The 13958-nt window shown below is 39.1% G+C and overlaps 2 protein-coding genes across 2 annotated transcripts; both read left to right on the forward strand.

The window, feature by feature from the left end:
- Positions 1–65: 65 nt before the first annotated feature.
- On the forward strand, positions 66–862 carry LOC149110189 (putative skeletal organic matrix protein 5). The gene is made up of 2 exons (XM_089292247.1): positions 66–167; positions 344–862. The coding sequence occupies exons 1-2, from the start codon at positions 105–107 to the stop codon at positions 860–862; spliced, it is 582 nt and encodes a 193-aa protein (XP_089148373.1). The 5' UTR covers positions 66–104.
- A 9712-nt stretch (positions 863–10574) lies between these two features.
- On the forward strand, positions 10575–13158 carry LOC149110190 (uncharacterized). The gene is made up of 5 exons (XM_089292153.1): positions 10575–10898; positions 11170–11284; positions 11620–11659; positions 12060–12186; positions 12363–13158. The coding sequence occupies exons 1-5, from the start codon at positions 10692–10694 to the stop codon at positions 12879–12881; spliced, it is 1008 nt and encodes a 335-aa protein (XP_089148279.1). The 5' UTR covers positions 10575–10691; the 3' UTR covers positions 12882–13158.
- The last annotated feature ends 800 nt before the right edge of the window (positions 13159–13958 follow it).

Consider the following 13958-nt stretch of genomic DNA (forward strand, 5'->3'; position numbering starts at 1 on the left):
TTAAAGGCACCCTGTTGAAAAACATTTTTGTACTTGACAGCTCGAGGGTGAGTCAGCTGGTTACGCTCCCCGTTGATTCAAAACCAATTTCTGTTCTCTGTCACATGGGAGATTTTGGATGTGGAGATGGAGGATGGACACCGGTCATGAAGATTGACAGCAGCAAGGTATATTATAACTGTAAACCAAGGCTTTCAAAGCTCAATCCACAATTCAGTTGTTTCGTCAACCCCTTTTAAGCCATGCATCACATGTGAAAACTGTTTACGTTATCTCTAGTCTGGTAAATTCCATTAAATAGAAACAGGTTTTGGGAAGTTTATTTTCTTCTATTTCTCCTCAGAGCACATTTCATTATGACTCAGAGTACTGGAGTGACAAAACTGAATACAACCTTCCTGGAGGGGAGACTGGGTTCGACTCACAAGAGACCAGGTTACCGACCTACTGGAACACATCCTTCTCCAAGATCTGTCTTGGTATAAAGGTCGGCAATCATATTAACTTCATCGTCATCAACAAGCAGGCCAACTCTCTGTACTCACTGATAGCTGAAGGGCAATACCACAAAACCTCACTGGGTCGTAAAACGTGGAAGACGCTGATTGGCTCACAGGCCTCCTTGCAGCTCCGCTGTAACAAAGAAGGGTTCAATGCTGTTGGTTCCAGAGCCTCTTATTCCAAAGCACGAATTGGTATTCTTGGCAACCAGCAAAATGATTGTGCAAGTTGCAACTCAAAAATCGGGTTTGGTACAGGAGGGCGTCCTGATGACTCCAACACCTGTGGAAACACTACCTCTTTAAGTCCTGATAATGGAGGCAAAAACATCAAAACCATGGGATACATCTTGGTGCAGTGAGAAGAATTTGACATAGAAACTTTAGACTGACCTGTAGAAGATAGAAAAACAGAAAAGTGCAAACTAGAAACTAAAATGATTTCGACAAATTGTTTCGGGTTTAGCACAGGAGGGTATCCTGATGACACCAATAACAGTGGAAACACTGCTATTGCATGCCCTGACAATGGAGAAAACACATCAAAGCCATGGGTTACATCCTGGTGCAGTGAGAAGAAAGTGGCATGGAAACTTGGTACATTGATAAGCAAAATAATAAATTAAATATGCACTCAAAGGTTCCTAATTCACTCTGACCCTACAACAAAATAATCATCCTTTGCCATTGTTAGAGTTTTCATCGCATATAGTTCAAACCCAATGCCATCAAAAACTTTCAGCAGTTTTTAAACCTTACTATTTTAAGTTTTAATTATTTCTCCCCAAACTTGTTTTTTTTAGAGTTCTTTGAGGCCGTGATGGGAATTTTAAGGCTTTCGAACACGTTGTAACTTTCAGAGCATTAACACTGTGACGATAAAACGTAAATTATTATATAAGCATATATAGCACCTCCATAAGTGTTTTCGTACTGATGTATGTTCAATCCATCATCTTCGAACTTATGATGAAACAAACCTACCAAACTCCGGATTCAAAAATAGTCATACCAATAAAGAATGGTAAGAATATCTTACCTTGGAGGAATTGGAGGAATTAGAGGAATAAAATTAAAAAATAAAAAATATATATCTGAAAAAAACTAAACTTTTACTCATAATCCTTTCCCCTACCCATACCCCTAAACCTACCCAACAGCTGGCCAACCAGCTTAAACTTGACAGATCTGACCTCTGCTTCCAATATGTTACGTTCCTACCCCCGAGAAAAATAGGTAAAATTTATGGTAGACTTCTACGAAACGGGAACAGAATTGCAGACAGCACTTTTAGAATAAAGAGATAACAATGATCTTCTCTTGCAATGATGGAAGCAGCGTTTTGCTTGCGTGTTTAAGTAGTTTTGGTGCGAAACGACCACAGGCCTTAGCAGACTTCAGCTGTTTCAGACTGTCAGTAATACCCACGTGAGACATTACACGGGTGACGTGGGCACAACGGTGCTCTTGGCTGCAAGCAGGAGGTCACTAGACAGCTTTTCCTCTACAGTGGAGAAATGTAAATGAAGAACTTGCGCTATCCCATGATCAGAAGTTTCTTATTTCCATCTGGTCTCCTGATTCCCAGTATTGGTTGGTTGTGACGCTTGACTATAAGCAGCGGCCTTAACTATCATCCAGTATGACTTGCAACCTTTTATCTCACCAAAAAAATCTATGTAGTATACTCTCTTAGCAAACCGGATTTCATGGGTGACCTTCTTCCTTAGCGTGTGATAATTAGACCAGAGACCATGGTTGTTTGTTTGTTTGGCTTTTAAGAAAATTTTGTATCTCAGAGTCATAATATGGCGTATCTCTGGCGTGACCCAAGGTAAATAAAGACTGACGTGTAACATCTTACAGGCTTGCAGAGGCAAAGATGACAAAGGAGTCTTATTGAAGCATTTTAAAAAGTCGTATTTCACATGAAGTCTGATGCCGTAGCGACAGAATCTATAGAAGAGATTATCAGAGTTTTGAAGGGCAATTATAACATTAAACGTGCGATTGGCCAAGGTCTTCTAAGGGTACTGTTACGTCATAGATTCTTGTTACGTCATAGGACCTCTTGAGTTTGTAATGCGCATGTGCTTGGCCCGACACGTGGATTAAAAGAGTGTTGTTTTGCGTGTGTTGCTTACTCTCGTTCGTTTATTCGAACGGTTCCGTTTCCCTGTTTGTAATATTTGGTGACGAGGATGGGATGGATGTTACTTTGTTTACTTCCTGGATTACTTGTATAACGCATGATTCCTTCTAACATTGTTAACATCGCTGTTTCGTGTTTTCACGCTTTTGGTTGTCGCCGCCTACCCTGGGTTCCACAGGTTTTTCGGCGCACGCGGCAGATGGAAATACTTTGCTGATCATGAGACATGACCGACACCGGAAACCTCGCAAGAAAAACCTCTGGCACCCAGGGTAGTCGCCGGCGTGGCTTCGCCGCTAATTAGGTGCCATTGGAAAATTTGATCCTACGACCGAGTGAGTTACAGATTATTCGCAGCGACTTGATCAGTTCTTTGTTGCAAACAACATTAGAAGTTATCGAACCAGTGCATCGGAAGCAGTTATCGGTGCAGCAGAAAAGAATGAGGTGGCCGTAACAATTTCTGTGATCGACAAGAAGACTTGCAGTGTTCTTCGTGACTCGTGCAGTCCGGTGAATCCGAACGACAAAAAATTCGAGCAGCTATGTGAGTTACTACAGTACAACCCAAAATAATGCACGCACAAGAACTTCTGTTTGCGTCCGCAAGCCGTCAACTTCTTGCTGACCTTGCGGCTTCTTGCGGGTCGCTTGCGCTTGGATCCTGCAAGACACAAGAACTTCTTTGCGGTTAGGAGTTAAAACCGCAAGAACTTCTTTGCGGTTGGATTTTCGATACGCAAGAACTTCTTTGCGGTAGGATTTTCAACCCGCAAGAACTTCTTTGCGCTAACATCTTAGCACGCGAAAATCCGTATCAAGACAGTACCGTCTTGGCGACGGGTTCTAAAAAACACAACTAACAGACACAACGGAAAAAAACAGAACTAGCGCCGCACTTACCGTAAGAAACATTAAAACGACAAATTCTTAACTCTTGACGATTTAAACTCAAAGTTCAGTTCAGACAACGAACTTTTCATGAGTCTAACTTAATTCGAATTTGGACCGATCCCCGCGAACGGCCACAGAAAAAGTAATGATTGGACGGATGCGCCTTTGATGAAACTTCGAATTCGTTTATCGGCGCGAGCTGGAGTTTACATGTTCTATAAAGCTGTATTTCAATCCATCAAAACGTAAACAAATATAACAGAAGAAGAAGTTGATTCTCAGTCGTACCGACTGAACAAATCGTCGACCTTACTACGTATACGGCTACCGTTACACAAGAGATCTTGGGAAGCTTCTTAATGATGTGACTAATATAAGTTCTATAGTGTAAGCCATATAAAGTCTAAACGCTGTTGAGATCGTCCTTGGAGAGAGTTTTCGTTCGCGAATAAATCACTCGGTAAATTTTATCACTCACAGTGGGAAGATTTTGGTCACGTGCTAAGCAACCTGTGAATCGAGTGTCTCGAAATAACTTTACAGATTGAGACAGAGATAAGGCCTTTGGCTTTTTGTTGGTTCATAATTATTTTCATCAGTTTAGTAACAGTACATTTTTTATCGGTTGGTTCTGAATTAGATACTGGTTTCACTTTGTTTTGCTTTTCGGCGACATGGAGGAAATTTTACTGTTTACAATTATTATTACGATGTGTCCCGGAGTCCCGGACCCACGGTGTGATAGCGGCGCGAAAAGAGCTCATTTGAAATGGCTTTTTCTGTCCGGGACAAAGGCTAAAAAAACACATATTTACTGGGAAGTAGCTTCCAAGTGTAACCCAGATTTTGAAACAAGCAAGTTTCCCAGCACAGGACTACATATATGCATGACAAAAGCGTGACTTTTCACGCATCAGTAATGTTTGAAGAGTTTATGCAAATTCAAGGCGTCAAAACAACATGATTGTTATCAGTGCATGCTGTCCTGAAAGATTTCTTTCAATGGGATTCTCTTCGAAATAAGAGGAATGCATAAGGCGAACTCATGAGATTTCGCTGTTTAGAAGATCATTTATGTGTTTATCACAACCATAGTTATACCGGTAATGTTTTACCGCATTGCAAACAGGGTAAAAGTTACGAAGTTCGCTTCCATAGGCGACTTTCAAGTTTCCTTGATTACCGTTTGTTTAGAAACACAAAATATATTTTCTGCAAGGGCTTTTCGCCTGTAATACTAACTCTGCGAAAAGTTCTTAAAGAAATTTACAACATCGTAGTGCACACGCAGTCTTTGCGGTTCAGTGTGCGATTTGAACGAAAGTTGTCTTCGCTCACATATCCGCAAGAAGAAGTCAACCCTTCTGAATGATAATGAATTTTGCATTCAGAAGCAAAAAGCGTTGGAACCCAGACTGACTACATCGTAGTTCGATTTTTCTACGTGGACTGTTTCTTCATGAGCTTCATTATTTGGAGACGTTTTGTGATTATCGCATAATCTGCCAGCAGACTATTCAAGTGATCGAAGGGCTTTTTTCGAGTCTGGGTTTTTGTCGAGGGTCGAGGGTCGAGGGTACTATGTCGAGGGTCGAGGGTACCATGTCGAGGGTATTAAAACATGAAATAAGATAAATAAAAAATAAAATAATGGTTAACTCAAATATAAAATAATAATTAATAATAAAATAAAATAATAATTAGATAAAAAATAATAATATGTTTCTAAAAATAGAATAAAAAACAATTGAACACTTTGTGGTGATATCGTTGACGTTAATTATGTTTGATATTATGTTTGATCGAAAGATCTTCGGAAGTCTTCGGGAATCTTCGGAACATTTTAGAAAATGTTCAGAAAGTTTCGTATGCCCTTCGGACGGACAACACTCTGAAAATCTTCTATAGGTGGTCGGAATTCATCGGAAAATCGTCAAAAACTTCGTTCTTGGTATGTTTATAAAACGAACAAAATTATACACGATGCAAGAATTTTTCTCCTCGTGTTCAACTCGATATCTCAAGAGTTCGCTAATCGCACTCGTGAGATATGGAGTTTAGCCTGCGAACAGGCTCCCGAGTGGGGTTACGCGAGCTTAGCAAGCTTAGCTGCGAACGCAAGCACTTGATGACGAGTTCAACACTTGATGACGAGCGCTCCACTACTCCACTACTCCACTACTCCAGTTTACAGTTTACAGTTTACTAATTATCCGAAGATTGTACGAATGTTTCCGAACACTCTCCGAATTCTGAGAAAATTTCCGAAAACGTTCGAAAATATCCGAAGATTGCCGAGGAAGATCCGTGGGATACCATTTGCTACCACTCGCTATTTGAGCTATTTGTTTAACACGAGGAGAAAAATTCATGCATCATGTATAATATTGTTTGCATAGGTAATCATACCGTATAGAGTTATTTGCACGAGTGAGTTTTTCAAAAAGCTGAAAATTGCGCGAGCCGCTTTGAAAAAAAAACTCCCAAGTGCAAATTAATTTCTAATTGAACTCGAAACACGAAAAAAATTTCCGCGATACAACGGTAAAAAGTAACTTGGTCAGCGGTCAGCTTCAAAAGAAAACACGAACTCGATTTTCCGATGAATTCTGACCGCCTATAGAAGTTTTTCAGAGTGTTGTCCGAAGGGCATACGAAACTTTCTGAACATTTTCTAAAATGTTCCGGAGATTCCCGAAGATTTCCGAATTAATTATTATTTTTAATTATTATTTTATTTTATTTCTTTTATTTTTTATTTATCTTATTTCATGTTTTAATACCCTCGACATGGTACCCTCGACCCTCGACATAGTACCCTCGACCCTCGACCCTCGACAAAAACCCAGACTCGCTTTTTTCCCGTAGGTGTCATGAACACGCGAGTGCGTTCGATATTATTTTCACAGTATAAGCAGACATAAATCCAGATCTGGTCTTAGCTGTTGGAAATATATCTCTTCCCACTGCAGTGACATATCTTATGGAAAACATTGCGAGCAAACGCTGAGCATTTCTACCACCAACATGGGGCACTTATAAACAAACAGACTGTTTGATCTGCAACAACTTCTTGCGCCTTCTTGCGGCTTGCGGTAAGATTCATAAGTTCTTGCGGCTTCTTGCGGTTAGATTTTCAACTTCTTGCGGCTTCTTGCGGTTAGTCTTTCAACTTCTTGCGTTTCGAATGTTATTGTGGGTAAACCGCAAAAACACGACATTTTTACTTCTTGCGGCGCAAGAACTTCTTGCGCCACTTCTTGCGCGTGCATTATTTTTGGCCTGTACCTAAACGATTAGTAGTCGCAGAATCCTGATGTTGAGGCCGACTACCGGCCGAACCTGATAAACTGAAATTGATCTAGGTCTGTTATAAGCTGACACTCGTTTAGGGTCGAACTGTGCACTCACAAATATCCTGATTCGCTGCCGAATTCGCCGGATGCGTGTGGACGGAAGCTGTATCCGGAAAGAAAAAGTTGCGGATTCAAAAATATCCGGATAAGTGTGGACGGGGCCTCAGATTTATGAAATGGCTATCCGTCGTTAGTCTTGTCATGAAATTGATATGTTTTTCAGAATTCTTTTTAAGTTATTCCACTTATTATTCTACCGCTCAGATTAAAACCCCTGTGGAATTCGCTTGAAACAGATGTAGCTGTTTTGAGGAAAACGTGTCCTACAAACAGCGTAAAAGCCATTTAGGGTGTACCAGACGATGCTAAAAGTGGTTATTAGTGGTTAATAGTCAATTTACCGCTTAGTGTTTCGGCGCGATACGAAGAACAAATAAAGAATACGTACGGCCATGTTTTTCCCTTCCCTTACACTGAATAACGTTAACCTCGTTAAAACTACGAAGGACAACCCGAATACCCAAAATACCTAGAAGACAACTTTTGTCGAAACATTTCATGCAAACAATTAAAGAAAGCGAAGATGGAGGAGAAATTTCTTTCTAGATGTTGTTGATTGTCACAATACTTGAGTGTATTAAGACAGCCATCTGAATGTACAGGTTACCATGGTTACGGGAAATTGAGGATTCCTGAGTGTCACATTTTTAAGGCTGGTGACGAGTGAAATGACGGTGAGTGACGCGCGTTTATCAAAATTCTTATAATTTCTCTCACCTAAAGGCGAGGGAAACTATTTGAATTTTGACAAAGCGCTAGTGGAATTAGTTCTTGATTTTTACGAGTATACTACTTAATAATTTTTTTTAATATCATAGGTGATAAATTACACTTACAATGGTGGATTTTTGAATGCTTATTGTATCGAGAAATTTCGCATCAAACGTTGCCATGGAAATTATATTTTGTAATTTCACATGTAAAATTCTAAATTAAGGATTAATTCTATGTCACCAGCCATATTAAAATAATTTGGTCTGTATTTTTGGTATTTCACCCTGGAGAGAAAAAAGTTAACCATGAAACGTCCGTTAAGGTCAACTTTCCAAATTGCCGTTTTTTATAGCTATCAATTAGTTGATTTTCACCTGTCGCTCGCCAGAGACTACAGCGGCGTTATTTATATACCAATTGCTTTGCTCAATTAAGTCAACACAAGGTATTGAACCATTAAAAACTTTCATTAACATTCTTTGAAACAAGGACATCTGCGGAATAAAGCGGAAACTAGCTGAGACTTTCAAGCTGCCATCAAGAAGACAATGTCTTCTTCGACGGAAATTCACTTCAAGCCTAAATCTGCAATCACGGTCTACATCCTTTACATTTCACTTGCGATCATTTTCTCGTTATGTTGCGCTTGCTCTGGTAAGTCCTTACCTTGTCTGTTACTTATTGTCTTGATTGAGTCTTTCATGATTTTACACGACCCGAATTTCGGTCATCTTCACTCGTCCATGCAACTAAAGTAGAAGGCTGCAGGCCTTTCTATCCCTGAAGAAATGATTTCGCACGCAATGCATGAAATATGCGCTAGTAAATCTTTGATACTGCATTATCACCTAGCTACGTGCTCTGGTATCTCAGATGATAGTGACCGACAAGTGCGCCGAGTGTTGCGCGCGTCAGGGACTATGGAGTATGCCGTTATTCTGAAAAAAAAAATATTGCCACATTTCGCGAAGACAGATATTAACCAGCTGGATGTTATGTGTCCATTGAATTGGGTGAGACTAATCGATAGTCAATAATTGAACGAAGAAAACTATAGTTTTAATGCTGGCATGAACACAACACGGGAAGAACACCGTGAAGCATGTAAAAGCCTTGAAATCCAAATAATTTTGGGAGAGAAACGACAGTAAAAATTGGAGATTGAAATTATAAACAGAAATTCTGATATGCAGTCCTCTATCAGAAAAAAATGTTCTCAGAGAAGAGACATCCACATAGACTATACCGTTTTGCATTTTTTTAACATTAAGTTTTAATTGATGTATTTCAAAGACGACAAATGTCGCGACATTGTGTTCAAGGAACCAGTTGCAAACAAGGCAATCAAGTGCTTCCCCATTTGTCAATATCAACATTCCAAATTTCTGTTAGCTATAAAAAATTGCGAAAAAAACTTTTCTTAAAAACATGTAAGAAAATTTTAAAAACGGTTAAAAAATACACGACGTTTCGACGTTTTCCGACGTCATTATTAAGTGAAAAAAACAGTATCAATATTCTATAAATACAAGGAAAACAATAGTTCATTTAAAAAAAGAGGTAACATAAAAATATGCTACAAGCTAAACAAAGCGTTTAGCACTGATGGAGTCACTCTGAGTGTTAAGGCTAGGCCTCAGTTCTTTGATGAATAGCATGTCGTAAACGAGGCTGTCAAATTTCCCGTGGCACTTCTTGAGAACACGAAATTGGCCCTCATTAAGAAGGTTTTGTCACCGTGCACTTCTAAAAGCTGTTTACCGATAGCCGAATACTTGTGTTCAGCAATGCGTTGATGAAGGTGTCGGGCTGTATAACAACATAATCTGCCTCACACGGATCATATTCAAATTTATAAACAACGCAATGGTGACTTACGATACTCGGCTTAATTTCTTTCGGCTTATGATCTTGCTCCAATTTTTTCCTCACAAAACTTGGCTGTAAAGTGACGGCAATCTTATTGCTGAGATCACGTAATTGCCTACGGACTGCATTACCGGCTATCTGATCTTTGAAGGGAAGAACTATTCTGATCGTGTTGCCGTCATCGATAATGACGTCCGAGAACGTCGAAACGTCGTGTATTTTTTAACCGTTTTTAAAAATTTCTTAAATGTTTTTAGGAAAAGTTTTTTTGGCAATTTTTTATAGCTAACTGTCTAAGTTGATAATTAGCTAATTTTCATTGCCACCCGCTACAGCATCTTATCAACCAACCACTTTATACAAAACTGTCAATATTGGAAAACCAACCATTAGACTTACGAAATTACTCACAAGAACATCTGCTGTCAAATTAAAGGCAGAAGCTTGCTGAAACTCCCTCAGACTCTTAATTTATCATCCAGAACATGATGGCCTCTTCACTGGAGATTCAGTTTAACTATAAATTTGTAATCAACCTTTACATCATTTGTATTTCACTTGCAATCATTTCCTTGATGTGTTGTGGTTGCTTTGGTAAGCATACTCTCCCAGTTTGTTTTTTTATTGTCTTAGTTGGATTTTCGGAATAGATAGTTTTACGGAGCCTGAATTTGTCTCTATGAAAGTGCAGCGTTGACTGGGCTTTTCCTGTCGAATTGTTTTTGTAGGCAAAATATAAATATGCTCTAGTGAAACTTTCTACATTATCGCCTCTTCCAGAATCTCAAATGATGACAACGGTCAAAAATCGATTACCACCCTTTATGTTATGCGTGAAATAATTCAAACGAAGAGCAATATTGTATATGAATATCGGCATAATAAAAATTTAGAAAGTAAATCATGCAGTATATGTAAGCAATATATATGGCGAAATAAAGGCAAAAATGTAATTAAAAAAATAATAATAAAAAGCTCAACGGAAATTTAGATACGCAGTCTTTAAACAGAAAATATTGCATTTAGAAAGACCATCCTGTTTTGTTTGCAATTAACGTTTAAAACTTAATTTTTAATTTCTTTAATTCTTTTTTAGACGATGAATGTCGCAACATCATATTCAAGGAACCAGTTGCAAACAAGGCAATGAAGAACCACGTGATCAAAAGTGAGGCAGTGCCCAGTGAAGGGAGCTGTCGCTTAATGTGCTATATGGAGCCCAATTGTGTGTCCATCAATTTAGGACCATTGAAGGGAGGAAAACACAAATGCGAGCTGAACAACGCTACAGATGAAAAACAGTTTGCAAATTCTCTTGTAAATAAACCGGCTTTTACCTATCTTGCTATCGAGGTACTGTCATACAAAAGACTCCCGATTAATTACAGTCAACTGAAAGAAAGCCCACAATGTAAATTTGTAAAATAAAAGTTTTACAGTTAAAATTCCATTATGCTAAGGTTACCTTACTTCTTTGAACTCCTTCCAATTTGTTGTTTGCTGTGCGTGATAGACGTTCATTGTATATTTAAAACTTTTTCCAACCTGCTTCAGAGACGAGAACCCTCTCATGCACTTTGAAAATCAGTCTAATAGAAGATATCTCGACTTTTTCTCCTAACAGAATTCCTGTAGTAGTAGCCCATGTTTAAACAATGGAACCTGTCAAGCTGGATTTACTAGCAAAGGATATCGCTGTATCTGTCGCCCTGGATTCACAGGAACAAACTGTCGTAAAGGTGAATTAAAATACTTAATTAAATAATGCAATAGATAAATTAATTAATCTATTTAACACACAGGGGAAGGAGTTTTCAGTTTTCCAAAATATATTGTCCTTTCCCATCGAATTATGCTTGTGATGTGAACACCACTTGCACAAACTCCAGCTCCTTCTTATCTTATTAATTTGCTTGAAAAGTTAAAACGATGCAGTGGCCACTATGCGTGTATCCTAGAAGACCCATGGTTAGCTAGTTAAGGAGGGACGAAGAAAAACCGGCAAACAAACCTGTTTGTTAATCAAAATACTTTTCAGTGAGTTGTTTTTTTTTTTCTAATTCCTCTACTATAGGTCCCCCAAAAACATGCAAGGAACTCTATGAACTACACAAGTAAGTCATTAAACTTTTCGGGAAAAGTGTTCAAAGCACGCAAGGAAGGCCGCACCCACACCATGGAGGGAGGCTCACAACCGGACTACGAAAACGGCTGGAAATGGAGTCCACTCTAGACAAAACGAAAAAAACTTGAGCAATGAGGGCTGGGACTCTAGCAGATAAACTACATAGTTAATTACTTAATAAGTAGAATACATTTTCTCGCTTTAAAAAAGGTGTAGGCTGAAACAAAAGGGCACACTCTTGGATCTTAGTGCCAATAGTATTTGAGTAACTATTTTATTTCCTGTGACCTCTACACTGTAAAAATCAAAAGTGGAAGTTTCTTAAGCCTAATCACAGAAGATTGCCGATTTAAAGGCAGCCTGTTGAAAGACATTTTTGTACTTGACAGCTCGAGGGTGAGTCAGCTGGTTACGCTCCCCGTTGATTCAGAACCAATTTCTGTTCTCTGTCACATGGGAGATTTTGGATGTGGAGATGGAGGATGGACACCTGTCATGAAGATTGACGGCAGCAAGGTATATTATAACTGTAAACCAAGGCTTTCAAAGCTCAATCCACAATTCAGTTGTTTCGTCAACCCCTTTTAAGCCATGCATCACATGTGAAAACTGTTTACGTTATCTCTAGTCTGGTAAATTCCATTAAATAGAAACAGGTTTTGGGAAGTTTATTTTCTTCTATTTCTCCTCAGAGCACATTTCATTATGACTCAAAGCACTGGAGTAACAAAACTGAATACAACCTTCCTGGAGGGGAGACTGGGTTCGACTCACAAGAGACCAAGTTACCGACCTACTGGAACACATCCTTCTCCAAGATCTGTCTTGGTATAAAGGTCGGCAATCATATTAACTTCATCGTCATCAACAAGCAGGCCAACTCTCTGTACTCACTGATAGCTGAAGGGCAATACCACAAAACCTCACTGGGTCGTAAAACGTGGAAGACGCTGATTGGCTCACAGGCCTCCTTGCAGCTCCGCTGTAACAAAGAAGGGTTCAATGCTGTTGGTTCCAGAGCCTCTTATTCCAAAGCACGAATTGGTATTCTTGGCAACCAGCAAAATGATTGTGCCAGTTGCAACTCAAGAATCGGGTTTGGTACAGGAGGGCGTCCTGATGACTCCAACACCTGTGGAAACACTGCCTCTTTAAGTCCTGACAATGGAGACAAAAACATCAAAGCCATGGGATACATCTTGGTGCAGTGAGAAGAATCTGACATAGAAACTTTAGACTGACCTGTAGAAGATAGAAAAACAGAAAAGTGCAAACTAGAAACTAAAATGATTTCGACAAATTGTTTCGGGTTTAGCACAGGAGGGTATTCTGATGACACCAATAACAGTGGAAACACTGCTATTACATGCCCTGACAATGGAGAAAACACATCAAAGGCATGGGTTACATCCTGGTGCAGTGAGAAGAAAGTGGCATGGAAACTTGGTACATTGATAAGCAAAATAATAAATTAAATATGCACTCAAAGGGTCCTAATTCACTCTGACCCTACAACAAAATAATCATCCTTTGCCATTGTTAGAGTTTTCATTGCATATAGTTCAAACCCAATGCCATCAAAAACTTTCAGCAGTTTTTAAACCTTACTATTTTAAGTTTTAATTATCCCTCCCCAAACTTGTTTTTTTTAGCGTTCTTTGAGACCGTGGTGGGAATTTTAAGGCTTTCGAACACGTTGTAACTTTCAGAGCACTAACACTGTGACGATAAAACGTAAATTATTATATAAGCATATATAGCACCTCCATAAGTGTTTTCGTACTGATGTATGTTCAATCCATCATCTTCGAACTTATGATGAAACAAACCTACAAAACTCCGGATTCAAAAATAGTCATACCAATAAAGAATGGTAAGAATATCTTACCATTGGAGGAATTGGAGGAATTAGAGGAATAAAATAAAAAAATAAAAAATATATATCTGAAAAAAAGTAAACTTTTACTCATAATCCTTTCCCCTACCCATACCCCTAAACCTACCCAACAGCTGGCCAACCAGCTTAAACTTGACAGATCTGATACCACCTCTGCTTCCAATATGTTACGTTCCTACCCCCGAGAAACATAGGTAAAATTTATGGTAGACTTCTACGAAACGGGAACAGAATTGCAGACAGCACTTTTGGAATAAAGAGATAACAATGATCTTCTCTTGCAATGATGGAAGCAGCGTTTTGCTTCCGTGTTTAAGTAGTTTTGGTGCGAAACGACCACAGGCCTTAGCAGACTTCAGCTGTTTCAGACTGTCAGTAATACCCACGTGAG

The sequence above is a fragment of the Orbicella faveolata genome, unplaced genomic scaffold (assembly GCF_042242905.1).
Source record: "Orbicella faveolata isolate gen_17 unplaced genomic scaffold, um_ofav_v1 contig_24, whole genome shotgun sequence".
Classification (NCBI taxonomy): domain Eukaryota; kingdom Metazoa; phylum Cnidaria; class Anthozoa; order Scleractinia; family Merulinidae; genus Orbicella; species Orbicella faveolata.

What these genes read in the sequence shown, in the direction of transcription:
- LOC149110189 (XM_089292247.1), top strand. Translation starts at nt 105, where the DNA reads ATGGGAGATTTTGGATGTGGAGATGGAGGATGGACACCGGTCATGAAG. An exon ending in TGAAGATTGACAGCAGCAAG is followed by an intron (nt 168 to 343) that starts GTATATTATAAC and finishes ATTTCTCCTCAG; the next exon opens with AGCACATTTCATTATGACTC.
- LOC149110190 (XM_089292153.1), top strand. Translation starts at nt 10,692, where the DNA reads ATGAAGAACCACGTGATCAAAAGTGAGGCAGTGCCCAGTGAAGGGAGC. An exon ending in TTACCTATCTTGCTATCGAG is followed by an intron (nt 10,899 to 11,169) that starts GTACTGTCATAC and finishes TTCTCCTAACAG; the next exon opens with AATTCCTGTAGTAGTAGCCC. An exon ending in AGGAACAAACTGTCGTAAAG is followed by an intron (nt 11,285 to 11,619) that starts GTGAATTAAAAT and finishes CCTCTACTATAG; the next exon opens with GTCCCCCAAAAACATGCAAG.